This window comes from Oncorhynchus mykiss, unplaced genomic scaffold (assembly GCF_013265735.2).
Source record: "Oncorhynchus mykiss isolate Arlee unplaced genomic scaffold, USDA_OmykA_1.1 un_scaffold_390, whole genome shotgun sequence".
Lineage (NCBI taxonomy): Eukaryota > Metazoa > Chordata > Actinopteri > Salmoniformes > Salmonidae > Oncorhynchus > Oncorhynchus mykiss.
Genome location: NW_023493837.1, coordinates 26,742 through 43,433, shown reverse-complemented (window position 1 = coordinate 43,433; position 16,692 = coordinate 26,742). Strand labels below are relative to the sequence as shown.

Below are 16,692 nucleotides of genomic sequence, written 5' to 3'. Positions count from 1 at the left end.
GGTGCAGGGGGCTGCCACCGGAGGGCTGGTGCGTGGAGGTGGTGACAGATAGACCGGACCGTGCAGGCGCACTGGAGCTCTTGAGCACCGAGCCTGCCCAACCTTACCCGGTTGAATGGTCCCGGTCGCCCTGCCAGTGCGGCGAGGTGGAATAGCCCGCACTGGGCTATGCAGGCGAACCGGGGACACCGTGCGCAAGGCTGGTGCCATGTAAGCCGGCCCAAGGAGACGCACTGGAGACCAGATGCGTAGAGCCGGCTTCATGGCACTTGGCTCGATGCCCACTCTAGCCCGGCCGATACGCGGAGCTGGAATGTACCGCACCGGGCTATGCACCCGCACTGGGGACACCGTTCGCTTCACAGCGTAACACGGTGCCTGCCCGGTCTCTCCAGCCCAACCGGTAAACACAGGAAGTTGGCGCAGGTCTCCTACCTGGCTTCGCCACACTTCCTGTGTGCCCCCCCCCCCCAATACATTTTTGGGGCTGACTCTCGGGCTTCCATCCACGCCGCCGTGCTGCCTCCTCATACCAGCGCCTCTCCGCCTTCGCCGCCTCCAGCTCTTCTTTGGGGCGGCGATATTCTCTAGGCTGTGCCCAGGGTCCTTTACCTTCCAATTCTTCCTCCCATGTCCATTCCTCTTTTCGCTGCTGTAGCTGTTGCCCGTTACCACGCCGCTTGGTCCTGTTGTGGTGGGTGATTCTGTAACGGTTCTCTTGCGGTGAAGGAGAGGCGGACCAAAACGCAGCATGGTGATGATTCATGTTTGTTTAATAAAGGAAAACTATACATGAATATACTACAAAACAATGAAATGTGAAAACCTAAACAGTCCTATCTGGTGCAAACACAGAGACAGGAACAATCACCCACAAACACACAGTGAAACCCAGGCTACCTAAATATGGTTCCCAATCAGAGACAATGACTAACACCTGCCTCTGATTGAGAACCATATCAGGCCAGACATAGAAATAGACAAACAAGACATCCAACATAGAATGCCCACTCAGATCACACCCTGACCAACCAAAACATAGAAACATACAAAGCAAACTATGGTCAGGGTGTGACAGTGGGAAATATCTGAAGTAGTATGTGTGTGTGCTCAATGAATCACAATGTGTGTGTGTGTGTGTGTGTGTGTGGGTGGGGTGGGGGGGTGGGGGGGGCATGTTCTATACATTATTCAGGACCACATTACTTTGTTTAGCCTACACCGTGACTATGACTGCATAATAAACTAAACTAAATATACTATGTATTTTCTAATCAAATGTGTTAACAGGGCAACAATAAAGAAGACAAAGGCCATCAATTCAATGCAAATATTACTGTATTAAAGGAAAATGTTGTATTAAGCTTGCTTTGAAAACCGTTTGAATGGCTTGGATAGGCCTATGGAGATGGTGGAAAACATCCTGATTAGAAGGGGACGTTTGCGAGGCTTCTCCTGTTGAGAGGTGGAGGGAAGACCCTCTGGGAGTCCAAACGTGGCAGGATGTGCCACTATGTTGGGCGACAGAAGAGAGAGAGTTGACATGCACTTTCATTTAGAAATGATGGTATATTGTATTCTTAGTTTCAACTCATTATTACTTTCACAAATAAATGAGAACCAGAATCTTGAGATTTGGAAACTATAAATCATTTTACATAAGAGATTACTATCGATAATATATAATGTACTGTATATAGGGTTTAATATTTTTGCAATAGCAGCTTTGTACACCAATATCTCAAACAGTAAATGTCCTGCTGTATGGACTTACACATGATCTCTTCAGCAGTAGTCTGGTCTTTGGATTCAGAATGGCGGGAATTCTTCTTGTTTCCCATCATGAATGGCTAAAACAAAAACATGTCAAAACAACTGTCACAGCAGAACAATCTCACGGTAATAACGATCACATCTTACACACCAGCACAACAAGATTTATAAATGGTTTTGGAATTAATGGATGGTTTTACATTTTCTCTAAATAACATTGTTTACTCACATTGACACAATTGTTAACTTAAATAAGTGTGATGTACCTTTAAGTTGAATTTCAGTCTGGCAAGCCTTTGTAGGAAAGACAGCTTCCCTCTGGTAGCCTTCACATCTTCAGCCATGAGAAGAGCTTCTGGCCTGGTGGCTTCGAAAGATGTTCTTGAGGCTGCTCTTGATGCCTCGTTACAACTGTGGAGAAGCTCCTTGCTCAATGACTTCACAAGAATCCTATTGAAAGTGGAGTCCTGAGTCGACACGGCCAGTTGGAGTATTTTCTCTGAGCCAAACTCCTTCAACAGATGTTTGTAGACGGTGCTGTATACTTTGTGACTCTTCAGGTTCTTGGGATAAGCTTGGGTCTCAGAGCAGCCTGACCATGCACAGAAGGCAGCTATAACTTTTGGAATCAGGTCTTGTGACGTGCGTGTGACGTCAGTTGGGTACAGATCAGTTTGGGTTTGTATTTTTGACAGAAGTCTCACCACTAACATGCTGATGAGGCCGGTGAAGTCATCATCACCGACTAAGTTAACAGTGGATGGGGTTGAAAGCGAGGCAACATCCGGGCTGGTTGAATTCTGATCACAAACAATGCTCTGAGGTACACCGAAACAACTGATGGTATCCCTTTCCTCAGCATCTATGTTGGCCTCAAAGCCTTGTGCAGCATTGGAGGTCCCACTTGTTGTCATGCTGATGGCGGAGAAAGATGGCAGATGGTAGGACTTACCACTCAGTAGACTGCCTATATCAGTTACAGTTCCGGTTGGAGATGACCCTCTGCCTTGTGCATCAGAAACCACAGAGTCCATGACCTGGCTTACCATTACTTTGGTAAACAGGCTGACTGTGTCACTAAATGCTGATGTAGAAAAAGAACATGAAATCCTATCTTCAGATACGCTAGCCGGCACACTAACTCCCTGAGCCAAACTCATTGAAGCTGTAGAGGGCACAAGGCTAGGAAGCAAGAGGCGCTTCACAGACTCCTCTGCAAAAAGCTGAACCAGCTTGTAAGCTGTGGGCTTCCCCACCGTCTTGTCATTCCTCTTCAGCTCAGTAAGGACTGTATCGGATGCACTCTTTCCAGCTGTCAGAACCAGAGGGGTCAAGTTGCTCTCAGAAATGATGCGGTTGACTTGGTGAGTAAGATCACGTGAGAGAGCACCAATCCTACCCTGAGATATGAGCTCCTCCAGTCTTGCTATTGCAGCTGTTAGATCAGGGTGGAACGCAACCTCCCCTTCTTCCTCTGGATGTACCTCCTTTATGATGGTATCCACTATTGCAGACATGCTTTCCCTGGCATCACACACCAATGTTTTTGGCTTAGTAGATTTGCCCATGTCGATGACTGAGCATCTCACAATGGGCTGAGTAATACTCTCTGGTAAATCAGAAGAGATGGGAGTGCCAGGGAGTGAAAATTCCCACTCTGACTTCTTTGATCTGGCAGATGAGGATGACAACGAGGAGGAAGAACGCTGTGGCGCTTGATAGATCAGTTCCTCACCACATTCACTGCTTACCCTTTCAACATCCTTCAGCATCATTCCAACCACATTCTCTATTTGTGAAAGCGCAGTCACCGTTTGGTCAGATTTTGACAGCTCTTTCTGAATTAAAACCAGAATATGGCTGAGGGTCTTTTTGGCTTGAGCTGTTGTTGCTTTGACTTGATTTTGCCATGCAAAATAATTCCTCATCTTTGTCTTCACATTGTGGTAAATAGTATTTGCAGTTGTCCAGATCTTCTTCTCAGATACTTCCAAACCAGACTGTGAGCCTTTGGGTGTGGCCTCAGTGTACTCTGAGGTTTTCTCATCACTCTGTTGAAGCATAGAGTCTGCCTGCCATAGAGTAGTAGAAGACTCTGTGGGTGGGAAAAGGCTCTTCATGTCATTTGTAATTGATCCAACGATTTCAAAAGCAGTTATATCTGTATGCCTTAAGGAAATTGTTGATTTTGCTGGCAACATCTGAGAATCTGTCTGGCTGGAACTGACTTTGCTGGGAAAGCTACTGACTGATTTGATCAGTATTTTTCGCACTTCGTTGGTAGCGTTCATCTGGAACTCCTCACTGGAGAGTTTCTCAATGACTGAGGCTGGAGTATCTCTTAATCCTTCCAACCATGAAGAACCAGACACAGGCATGTCTTCTAGATAAGACATGACACTGTCCAAAAAGCCACAGACTTCAAGGGAGTTGTAAGAGGAACCCTCTGCAACAGATGATGTGCATTCCAAATCTGCCACCTCTGACCTATACATGGTCACAATCTGGGACAAGACCTCTTTGGTGCAGGGCACCATGTTGGAATCACAGAGAGACAGTAATGGTTGAGAGTTCTCACTTTGGCATTGACGGAGAGAACCAAGTCCTGTTGAGTTGACCACTTGCAGTATTGCCTCACTCTTACTGGTTTCAGGTTGCTTTGGTGTTTTCTCTCCTACAGAGTCAGTTGAATCACATCCATCAGATAAAGAAGATGAACTACGTTCTGATATAGGGGATTCACTCCTACATGGGGAAGGCAAGCTCAGGATTGAAACAGGCAGATCACTGGAGTCAGTATGCTCCAGAAGCACAGCACTGGAGTCAGCTTTTTCCATAAGTTCTTCCCCTTGGACTGGAGCTCCACCCATTCTGAGGAACAATGTCTCCAGCTTTGCCTGAAGTCTCTCGCAGAGTCTACGAGCTGCATGGAAGGGTTTCCGCTTTGTCGTACAGTGTCCCACTTGGGTATCTCTCTGGGTGCTTGTTGGCTGATCTAATTCAGCATACTGCACAATGTCCTTGACATCTTCAACAAAGTTATCAATTATTTGTGATGCCTCAGATTCTACTTTGGTCTGTATGAGCTCAGTGGCCGCAGAATCAAGGATCCTGTCAGATGGGCTAGATGCATTCATCAAGCTTGGAGTGGTACTAAACGAATGAGAAGGTTGAACCATACCAGAGATATCGCTCATTAACCTTCTCACAAGAATTTCACTCACAGCCTTTGAGGCTTTGGTCTTGAACTTCACACTAAACAGAGTGCCAAGATTTTGCATCATTGCTTTGCAAGATGTACATATTATGTTCAGCTCCTCTGGAACAGGAGAGTCTTCAACATCCAGGTGCTCCACTACAAGGTCACTGCCAGATGCCAACATTTTAACTTTCACAGCCACTTCTCGAAAAACCTTAGCCAATTCCGGATCTTCTTTTTCCAATTCACCCACTATCTCTGCGATAACAGTCATCACTTCTTCTGTTGCAGGTGGAATGCATGACTCTAATACAGAGGTAGAGCTCTGGTCCTCTGGGGTGGTGTGATCATCAAAACATTTCTGGACCATGTTGACCATTTGTTCAGCGGCCTGGGTACCAGAAGAAATAGGGGAGGACCGCCCTGAAATGGCTCTGCTGATGGTCGCAGAGAGGGCAGAGTTAAGCTGTTCGACCACCACCTTGATAAGACCAACAGTCAGCTCAGGTGGGCAAGAGGACAGGATATTATGATCAGACAGTTGCTCCTGGACACTTTTGATGATTCTGTCCTCTGTCATTCCCAGGAGGACTTTCACTGAGGTCTGGGAACTTTAAAACGAACAAGCAAAGCATGATAATTCCTGTCTTAACTTGGCAAATCGGTCAAGCGTTGTAATTTTAGTATTCTAAATATCTACATGTCCTTTTGATCGCTTTACATGCTCATTCATTTGAATATGCTCAAAGGCTGATACATTACATTTTGTACTACATCAGATAGAGTAAATTGCATTGGCTAACACTGGGATAGATGATCTTGGTGAAATCCATACATGAAAACCTTGAGGGGAACATACCTCTTAGAAGAGGGTGTTAGGGACCTGAGATGTTGAGCCCCTGTGCCGCCCTTATACATTTTCTTCGCCAGATATCTAACTTCCTGGATGAGCTCCAGTCTTTCCTGATCAAAGGCAGCAAAGGATCTTGCACTGCCACCCCTCTTGGGTGAGTCAGTGTCGTCGTCAGCAAAGTCCTTTACCCCAAGTACGCGGGCCAGGGCTGGCAGCAGGATCTTCAGGGTGGTCTGTGCGATGAAGGTTACAATTGTCTTGCACAATTTGGCAAGCTGTTCCTTCGTCATCTGTTTTGAACAAACAGAACAAAAACAGTCTTTTCAATGGAACTGTGATGTAAAGTATTCTAGATCGAACAGAATGCATTTGATCAACATTGTTATTCTTGTCTGTGACTGAATTCAAAGTTTGATGAAGTCTGACAGAGAACATGAATAACAGAATATGACTTGATGGCTAATCTCTGAATTCAACAGATCATTGACACATCAAAGGTCAAAGGCAGGTAGGGAAACTTACAGGGTTTTTTAGTCCTTTGTAGATCACTTGCCACTGCCTAGACAATTTAAAATAAGTGTTTTAGTTAGTGTTTAGTTCCCACTGCACAATATTTCATAAATGTTGAACATTACAGAAAAACTTTTAACATACTCATCAGTAAGATTGCGCAGGAATGAGATGAGGATTGGGTAGGAGTATTCCATCTCATCCTTGTTGCCTGGGCCGAATGTAGCCTGAACAGCTTTCTTCTCCAGGAGCTCAATTACAGATCCTCTATCCAGGTGTTTATTCCTGGAGACTAAAGATGTGATTGCCGTAGAGGAAGTAGAAACAAAATTAAAGAGAAATCAGAAGTTTTATCTCTTAATACTCTGATTTCATTGTTTAAGGGTTTTAGAATAGGCCTATTTTAATAAAGCTATCTATGTGACCTTTCTTACTGATTACAGTAGACTACAGTTTCATTGAAAATGGATAGCACAACCTCACATCACAGACAGAATAGAGAAACAATGTAGTACTACAGAGGTAAATCTCTGACCTGCATCGTTGTCAGTGCCCAGCTTCCTTGACTTCTTGCCACTCCTCTTACTTTTTGCCTAGGATAGAACAGAACAGATTCCAGAGCTCAAATGATGGCAGACATGTAGCACAAGGGCCCGTATACATAAAGTTCATCAGAAAAGGTGTGGGCTCAACCTTGCCCAAATAATTGTATTCATTATGATCTCAAATGCAAAACTGATCCTAGATAAGCACTCCTACTCTGAGACAATTTATGAATAGGCTATGGGCCAGGTCAAAGCAGCTCTTAAAACACGTTTTGAAAACAGCTACTACGTATGTTGTTATCTGAGATATATAGATATCTATGGTATGACTGCTATCAGGTACAGAGTGTAACCCAGTAGGCCTATTATGTGCTCTGTCACTCCTGCCATCTTACCTTCCTTCCCTTCTTGGCCTCCTCTTTGGGTGTGGCCACAGGTTCTTCCTCAACAACTTCCTTTCCTTCCCTCTGAGGATCACCATCCTCCCTCTGTGCTACCTGAAGGACAGACATTCCAATAAGTAATAATATGTCAATGTCAGAGTAGATCTGTGCAGAGGACATCATAAATAGAGCTACAGCCATATCAGCGCTAAGCTGGTGACTTTATAAAGAATGGTACATTTGCTTTACAATATGTTATAGCTTTTTACAAGAAATATCTGCTTATATTGCTTTACCCTTTTTTACTTTCCCCCAATATTGCATGAAGTAATTTAGCTTACCCTTTCTTCATCCATTCAAGCTATTTTATATCTCAAAAAGCATGTCCTTGTCTGTGTTGGTTACATTCAAGTTGAGTTCAGGTCGAGAGTGTGGACAATATTGCAGGCAGGGACTGTAATTTAGGGCTACATGATACGTCATGGAACGTTAGACCTTTATGACATCACAAATAGTATTTTTAGGAAGAGCGCGGGAAAGGTTACTTGCCCACTCAGTAGGACTAGCTAATATTGACAGAAATTTCCCCGTCAAACGTTTTCGATTGCCTACCCCTACGCCTTCCATCGAACATGGTCCTGCCTTTGCAATATTGTCTCTCTTGTGGATTTACTTACGTATGACATGTAGGCTTACTGTGTCGGATCAAGTTGATTGATCTGTCCTAGTCAGCCTTAGGTTGAACCCAAAATCTTCTGGGAAATATTTGTTAATACTATTCATTTCAATATCGTTTTATTCTTTGATTTAGTCCCAATCCAATCCTATTGTTGGCTGCCAATCCCCACCAAATATGTCATTGTAGGACATACTGTAGCGGGAGAAAGTGAGATCTGCAACGCGGACGCGTTCGGTGGCTCCTTCAGTGCAGAGGCAAGCGCGTATGCCAGTGCCACTAAAGCCCGGGCTTGTGAGGCAGTAGTCTACAACGCTCACAGGCAACACCTTGTCATTTTATTAACTCACTAGAATTACCTTGTCTTCTTCATTCATTTCGATTGCACTTCCTTTCGTGGTGAAATTAGTTTTGATTACTATTAACTTTAATCTACAGAGTTTAAGTGTTTATGTTGCCCACGTCATCATGTGATGCTGTGAGCAAACAATTTATGCCCAGCCTTCCTAGATAGGCCTGGGCTGCATAACACTATGAATCTGGGAAAACATAACACTTAAAAAAAAGTTTTACAGTGCAAAAATAGCATAGGCCTACTTGTATACTATTCAAATCCACACTAAAGCCACACCTCTTCACACAGACGTACCCAGATTCTGTTGTTTTAGCTTTAACCTCTGTTAAATTCACTTCCCTGGTTAATCTGTCATCATGTTTCGTGTTCTCCATGGTTAATCTGTCTCTTTGTTTAGTGCACTTTAATATAGCCTGTTTTCTTATTTGAATGTTTGATTATATTGCTTTTTATCCTGCAGATTTTGTTGTGGATTTAAATTTACTTTGGGTGTCTTGAAAATCACTTAAAATAGCACTGTTGGGGATCACGTGACCCTTGGACGAGTTGGCCGCATGAACTAAGAGCTCCGCACAAGTAGTTTCCAATTCCTAATCTTACCTCCACTCCAAGTTCAAACTCATTTAGCTTTAGTAAGAAAAAGTCATGGCGGCGACACTACAGGTGACATTTTTACCCGGACTCGAGTATTAGCGACGGAAAAAGCCTCCAAGAAGAAGCTAGCTTCAGAAAAAACTAGCGCCATTAGCCAGGAGCAAGAGAACCCGCTCCCCCACGAGGCACAACGAATGCCAACCTCGCACTCTGTCGAAGACATCCTTTCTGAGTTGAGATCCCAACGTACAGAACTAAACACTAAACACGACATATAGCCGATATCCAGAGACCCACCCCCTAAAGGTCATTATAGCCGTCCAATTTATATTTATTTTCCTTTAACTGAGAGGGATGGGCTGTATAGCCTAACCTAGGCCTACTAATGTTTCAGCCTACTTTTAAGTTGCTATTATTACTTGGGGTTCCCTATGTCCCTCGGGGGAGGTATATGTAGGCTTGGCTATTGATTTTATTTTTCTCCCCTCTTTTACTGTGGTCTGGACGAGGGCAACTATGTTATTTACTCAATGCGGGGTGGAGAGGATGAGGCATTTCTTTGGTGGGGAGAGGGAGACATTGTGCGTTGCTAACTGTTCCCGGTTTTTGTTTTATTCGGAACACAGAATTGAGACTGAGCGGGGGGGTAATAGATCCAACGGGATGTGTCGAGTTGTTTGGGAACTCAGCTGGGGTGTTCAGAGATTATTATTTTATGTACACCATTTATTTTCCTTTTATGTGAACGCAGCTGTAATTACTATCCATTTTTACCCAGCGATGACTTGCACTAAAGTTCGATTACTGCTCGATGACGATGACTAGTACCTTGAATCTATTGACATGGAACTGCCATGGTCTAGGGCATGCAATAAAACGAAAAAAGATACTATGTGCTCTAAAAAAGGAAAAAGCAGACATCGCTATTACAAGAGACACACTTCTGTGATGCTGAACATGCCAAACTCCGCAGAGCTTGGGTGGGACAGGTGTATTTCTCATCTTTCAAATCAAACAGTAGAGGCACAGCCATACTTATCCATAAAAATGTTCCATTCATAATTGACAAAAACATATCTGATCCGGAGGGGAGATTTATTTTGATAACTGGGTCACTATATGGTCAACCAATTACTATATTAAACATATACGCCCCTAACACAGATACTCCTGCCTTCATGTCAAAAATTATAACCCTGTTCAATGAGCATTGTGTCTCCTTTGGCGTGGTGGCCGGAGATTTTTAATTGTACCCTTAACCCAACCCTAGACAAATCATCTCAAGTCCCCACCACAAATCCTAGATCTGCAAAGATGTTGAACTCTCTTACTAAAGAGATGGGACTGATAGATATCTGGAGAGAGACTAATAGCTCATCTATGGACTATACATACTACTCTAATGTCCATAACACCTACTCCCGTATAGATTACATTTTTATCCCAAAGAGTTTCATAAATTCAGCCACTTGTACAATCGGACCCATAGCCATTCAGGACCCATTCAGATCACGCCTTTGTCCACTTCCGCTTTGACCTCTGCAAAAACATCCCGAGGTCAAAGAGCTGGAAATTCAACACCTCCATGCTATCAAACGAAGCGTTCCATACATTAGTAACTACATGGATAGACAACTACACACAAGACAATAAAGATTCTCCTGTTTCTCCGGCCACAATGTGGGACGCTGCTAAAGCCACACTAAGAGGTCATCTAATTGCATATGCTTCCTCTAAGAAAAAAGCAATGGAAGCACACAGGCTAGATCTTGAGAGGGAGCTGGAATGCTGTGAAAAAATACATAAACAATCACTAGACAGCACCTCCTGGAGTCATCTTAAAGCATCCAAAGCCAAACTGAATTTGGACTACACTCGGGAGATAAAAAAAAAAAGTTTTCTTTACTAAACAGAAATACCATGAGTATAGCAATAGGCCCAGTAGATTGCTTGCTTACCAATTAAAAAAGGAGCAGTCAGAGCGTACAATCATGGCTATCCGAACAGCAGAGGACGAGGTCACATATGACCCAAAAAAGATCAATTTAACTTTTCATTATTTTTACTGCAAACTATAAACCTCTGAGAGAAAACACACGGAGGCAGAACTCCACTCTTTCCTAGAGGGAATCTCGCTACCTAAACTATCAGAGACCGACCAAGAAGATCTCAACTCCCCCTTCACTCCTGAGGAGATCCTGGAGGCAATTACCTCCATGCCACCTAATAAGTCCCCAGGCCCAGATGGATTCCCCAGAGAGTTCTACAAAGCTCAGCCCTATCTTCATGCCAATGCTGGAGGATTTTTGCAAAAACGGAGTTCTCTCAGACTCAATGCACACAGCTCGCATTACAGTGTTGCTAAAAAAAGACAAGGACCCCCTATCCTGCTCGTCCTTCCGGCCCATAAGCTTGTTGGATTTCGACTATAAAATAATTACCAAATTGCTCGCCAAAAGACTTAACACTCTTCTTCCCAAAATAATAAAAGTGGACCAAACTGTATTTATTAGAGACAGATACTCTTCTGATAACATTCGCCGTCTTTTTGATATTATTGATCAAGTAAACGCACAGAAGACCCCTGTCCTACTGGCTTCACTGGATGCTGAGAAGGCGTTTGACAGGATGGAGTGGAACTTTCTGTTTTCAGTCTTAGAAAAGTTCAATATGGGCCCAAATGTTATTAAATGGATCAAATCACTATACTCTCATCCAAATGCCATGGTGACTACTAATGGACTGAACTCTGACAGATTCCCTCTGGAACGGGGCACAAGACAAGGGTGCTCGCTGTCCCCGCTGCTCTACTTGTTGGGGCCGGAGCCTCTGGCAGAGCTGATAAGGAGCAATCCAAGTATTATGGGTGTTTCTGCAGGCGGCCTGCAGCACAAGATTTCGCTTTACGCGGATGATGTCTTGCTCTACATATCCAACCCTGAGAAATCCCTCCCTCTCATTTTAGACACAATTGCTCAGTATGGCAAGTTTTCAGGTTATACGATCAATTTTAACAAATCCACTGCCTGCCCTCTCAATATTACACTCACCAGCTCTATGAAGACACTTTGTCCTTTCCAATGGAAAACACAGGGGTTTCAATACCTCGGGATCTTCATAACACCAGATCTGAATAGCCTTTTTAAGGAAAATGATCTTCCACTCCTGGACCGAATCAAGAACGATCTCCAAACCTGGATCTCCCTCCCAATTAGCTTAGTAGGAAGAATTAATGTAATCCGTATGAACGTCCTCCCTAGACTGAACTACTTATTTCAGATGCTCCCATGCTATCTCCCAGTAGGTTCCTTTTTCAAAACAACTAACCAAAGCATCACCAAATTTATATGGGGCAATAAAAAACCTAGGATCAAGTTTTCCACTCTATCGAAACCTGAATCTAAGGGTGGTCTTGCCCTTCCCTCCCTTCAATTGTACTACTGGTCTGCCCAAATCCGCAACATGCTAACATGGATCACAAACAGACAAGAGTCAACGTGGATTCAGATAGAAGCCCAATCCTGTGGTTCATTGCCCTTAAGCTCAATTATATTCATTAATAACTTTAGTGAAGTGGGCAACATAGCCAAAACCTTTGTGATTTACAGCACCCTACTAGCGTGGAGGGACTGTAAGAAATACCTGGGCATTTCCTCCCAAATATGTTCTCACTCGCCTATAGTGGGCAACCCAGACTTGCCAAAAGCCCTGAGGGAGGCCAACTTTAATCTTTGGCATACTCTAGGAATCAGGACCTTTTCAGACCTATTTCATCAGAAAACCACTACACTGAAATCCTTTCAAGAGCTCTGCAGTGAATTCGATGTGCCAAGATCCCATTTTTTCAAATATCTTCAAATTAGACATGTAATTTCCTCATTTACCTCCAAGAGGAGGTTTAGAACTCAGTTGAATGAAGTTGAAACCCTTCTTGTCACAGCACAATCCATTAAAGGCAAAATATCTTACATCTATAGACTCCTTTCTGAGAAAGGAAGCTCCTCCTTTACTCCTTTGAAAATAATCTGGGAAAAGGACCTTGGTCTGACTATCAGTGATGAGTTATGGGTGGAGGTTTGCGACAGGGTATACTGTAAAAATGAAAGAATCTAATTACAAATTTTTGTACAAATTTTATTATACTCCTTTGAGACTCCAAAGAATGAAAACCGATATGTCTCCCAACTGTAAAAGATGTACCTCTGAAAGTGGAACCTATATGCATGTATTTTGGACCTGTAGGGAGATTGCCAGATTCTGGCAATCTGTACATACTGCTGCACAGAAAATACTAGAGGTACAGTTTGATATGACCCCGTGTATCTATCTTCTTAATGCCCAGCAGGACTTTGTTCTTGATCCTGACAGAGAAAATTTGCTTATGACTATTACATACTTTGCTAAGAAATGTATTCTTCTACTGTGGGCCTCAAATACCCCTCCTACATTTAAAATGTGGATTGACCAGATTGTTGACTTTCTTCCTCTTGAAAAGCTCACTTATGACCTCCACAAGAGACAGCCCAAGTTTGATAGACTCTGGTCTTCACTATTCAACTATATTTCAAACTGGACAGAGTGAACGGGGTGACTAGGGAAATGCGCAGATGCATGTTGTGTAAGGTACTGTAAAACCTAAAAACGAATTATTGGCCCGTCATCTCAGCGAATGCTTGAAATAGCTGATAAGAACCTTGATAGTGCTGCTGCAAGTGTTAAATGTTTTTTTTGTGTGTTTTTATTTTAATTTCGTTTTTGAGTACGTGTGCACCAAGGAAAATAAATGCTTTTATTTGACTTTATCATTCATTTTAATTGTATTTTTATTTTTTCATATGTATTATTATTTTTTGACTTTTTCTTTTTTTAAAGCCTGTGAATGTGGAATGTGTTTTGTTGGTTGATTGAAAAAAAAGAACTTCAATAAAACTTTAAATTGAAAAAAAAAAAAAATAGCACTGTTGTTCTAATCGTCAGATCGCAGGTATTCTGATCTTCACTGTCCATGGTGCTGAATCTGGCTGGGTAGATTAGTTTGAATGCTGAAAACTTGTTTGCCTACATTTAAAGGCCCTGTGAAGTCAAAATAATTTGATTTCATATTGTACAACAGCTGATGAAACTAACACTGTAAATGTGTTTTACAAAAATGTGATCGGGGTTGCTTCCTGATAGTTCTGGTTGAAAATACGGAGCATGTTCCTCTGCCCAGGCCTTGCTGACACTTGCGAGATCTTACACTGCCTGGATAGGTATTTTGTGTGTCAGCTAACCACATCATATGTTATAGCAATCTGTCAGTCGATGACACAATGGATGACTTGGCACACAACCATTGGTTGATGCATGCAACACCTGAGCAGGGACACATTCTTTTCACAGCACTTCAATGCAAAGTAATTTTCGTAGAAGGTTTGGAGAGCATTTTCACTAACCCTAACCCTTTTCCTAACCTTAACCTCAGTTTCCTAACCTGCTACGAAAAATTAACTTCGATATTGAAGTGCCATGAAATGAGAGTTTCTCACGTTCTAATCAGCAGGTTTGCATAGGCGAGAGTTTTGGCTTTCCATGGCGACATCACCATGTGTAAATTGGTTTATAGACCAACGACAAAGAGAGTGCCAATAACAGCTAGTTTTAATTTCCCCTCCACACTGACCACTCCCAGACAGTCCTAGCAAAATTATTGCTTGAGAAAGTTTTTTTTGCAAAAAATACATTTTTGACCATTTTCATCGTAATCTATTACAGTAAGGTACTTAATTGTTACCCAGAAATGATTTGATATTGATATAAAAACGTCTGCTTTGGGCCTTAAAAAGATATGTGCACTACATACTCAGAAATCACATATATTGACATTTTAGAATGTATTTTATCAAGAAAGTAAGTTATACATGTCTTTTTTAATCTTACTCTTAGTTGCAAATAATTAATTTGGCTGTGGTTCATTTGATTTTCAGCACAACCCTGTTTGATAACGTATAGTATTATAGTGACTTCTTGTGGTAAAATGTCAAACTCACAACTAAAATCATTAAAATGGAGGTTTTCTTTACCCTGTCTTATCAAACAGTGCAACATTTGACTGATGAAATAGCATTCTTCTAAAATTCTTACACTTCTAGATGCAAAATACAAGTCACTATTCCAATACTGTTTGATTCTGCCATTTTTGAAATACATTTAACATTTCAGTTAAAAACCCTTTGGATAATATCAACATTAATTACTTAACATCTTAACACATACACACCATGTAAATATCAATAAACAGAGGAACACATGCTACAAATAGTTAGTGACTACCTACCAGTCAATTAAATTAGATTATTCAGAAAAATAACATTGTTATAAGAGACAAATTGCCTTTAGACAACATAAATGACTGCATCTGGACACAGGTCAAAACTACTCTGCCGAGCTCAAGTTACCAGCTATGTATGGTTTCAACACTTACATTTATTGAGTTATTGAAAAGTATCCTACAAACATTGTTCTAATGTGAAAGTGATCAGGTTTTCTGAAACAGGTGTGTTTGTATTGAAGAACCCTGAGATTGTGGACAGTAGGACTTGTGTGAACAGGTGTGAACAGACTGAAGATAATGATGTTTTCCTTTCTCTGTCTTTCGAAACTCAGGAACAGTTTGAATGTTTTTTTATTGTAATTTAAACAATGGTATGGATGATTAAGCTGGATCTTTCTCTCTGAATCAGGAGTGCACTTTCATTCTCCCAATTTTTCCAAAAACCCAATCTGAGCAACCTTTGCTATAAACCCTGTCTTTCCCATTGTTGTATCAAAAGTGGAAAATGATCAATTCGATAATCACACATAATGGGCATTTCACAGCCAAGACTTTTGATCCTTCCCATCAAGGCCATGTTGGCCAGTTTAACCTTCACCCGGTCCCTCTCTTCCGGAGTCCTCTTGGAGGTGCACTCCACAGTAGAGTCGGTCTCAAAGGAGATGGCTGGGACGTGAGTGAGCAGGTGGCCCCCAGCCTTCTCCTGGGCCATGGGCGTGAGAGTCTGCAGGACCAGCCCGTGCGTCGCTTGTTGATGTCGAAGGTAAAAGCTAAGAGGATACACACAAACATTGACCATATAATGTAATGTTGTTGCATGTAACTAACTAGCTTGACTTGCCACCGTGTAAAACATGTATGCTACCATATGTTACTAAAAAGAGCTGACAATATTATAAAATGTAATCCAGAAGTTTATGTTTGAATTCTGGTTCTCTCACAACACAAGTCACTCAGAAAAGCATCTGTAGGCAGAAGCATGCTACATGTACATTTGGCATTTGAAAAAACTACAGCTGTGCTATGCTACCGAATGCAAAATGTATCTGTATCATAAAAGTGTAGTGCAATATTCCCTTTTTTTGCCACACACACATACTCTCTCTCACTAGGGACAAATGTTTTGGCTACTTGTCCAGAGAGGTTTGAGCTTTAGAAGTGGATCTGCAGCAAAAGTAGACCTTTACTGCCATCTACAGGTCAAAGGTCAGACTGGCATTCAGTAAAATGTAAACATGGGCGATCCACAGAAAATGTGTGTGTTTCTGTTTGAGAAGTTAAACCAGTTAATTCCCTTATAACTGAGTGTCCTGCATCATGTATTATTTTATTGGTTGTAAATTAAATACGGTTTATTTTACAGTACATGTATTTTACACTGAATCATTGATATCTGGTTGAATGTTGGTTGTGGGACATAACTGAAAAGCATCTGTAGGCAGAAGCATGCTACATGTACATTTGGCATTTGAAAAAACTACAGCTGTGCTA

At 42.2% G+C, this 16,692-nt stretch overlaps 2 protein-coding genes across 2 annotated transcripts; both read right to left on the bottom strand.

The window, feature by feature from the left end:
• Positions 1-1,359: 1,359 nt before the first annotated feature.
• Positions 1,360-3,047, bottom strand: LOC118954557. The gene is made up of 3 exons (XM_036974042.1): positions 2,040-3,047; positions 1,775-1,850; positions 1,360-1,511 (listed from the first exon to the last, which is right to left on the bottom strand). The coding sequence occupies exons 1-3, from the start codon at positions 2,931-2,933 to the stop codon at positions 1,360-1,362; spliced, it is 1,122 nt and encodes a 373-aa protein (XP_036829937.1). The 5' UTR covers positions 2,934-3,047.
• Positions 3,048-5,083: 2,036 nt separating this feature from the next.
• Positions 5,084-15,913, bottom strand: LOC118954550. Its single transcript, XM_036974029.1, has 8 exons — positions 15,794-15,913; positions 7,276-7,347; positions 6,871-6,928; positions 6,480-6,627; positions 6,348-6,384; positions 5,832-6,115; positions 5,226-5,583; positions 5,084-5,092 (listed from the first exon to the last, which is right to left on the bottom strand). The coding sequence occupies exons 1-8, from the start codon at positions 15,911-15,913 to the stop codon at positions 5,084-5,086; spliced, it is 1,086 nt and encodes a 361-aa protein (XP_036829924.1).
• Positions 15,914-16,692: the final 779 nt, after the last annotated feature.

Excerpts from the sequence above, each read along its gene's own strand:
- LOC118954557 (XM_036974042.1), bottom strand. The coding sequence starts at position 2,933 with ATGAGTTTGGCTCAGGGAGTTAGTGTGCCGGCTAGCGTATCTGAAGAT. Across the intron at positions 1,851-2,039 it reads GACTGAAATTCAACTTAAAG|CCATTCATGATGGGAAACAA; the intron begins GTACATCACACT and ends TTTTTGTTTTAG. Across the intron at positions 1,512-1,774 it reads TACTGCTGAAGAGATCATGT|TGGCACATCCTGCCACGTTT; the intron begins GTAAGTCCATAC and ends CGCCCAACATAG.
- LOC118954550 (XM_036974029.1), bottom strand. The coding sequence starts at position 15,913 with ATGGCCCAGGAGAAGGCTGGGGGCCACCTGCTCACTCACGTCCCAGCC. Across the intron at positions 7,348-15,793 it reads AAGAGAGGGACCGGGTGAAG|AGGGAAGGAAAGGAAGTTGT; the intron begins GTTAAACTGGCC and ends GGTGATCCTCAG. Across the intron at positions 6,116-6,347 it reads ACAAAGGACTAAAAAACCCT|ATGACGAAGGAACAGCTTGC; the intron begins GTAAGTTTCCCT and ends TGTTCAAAACAG.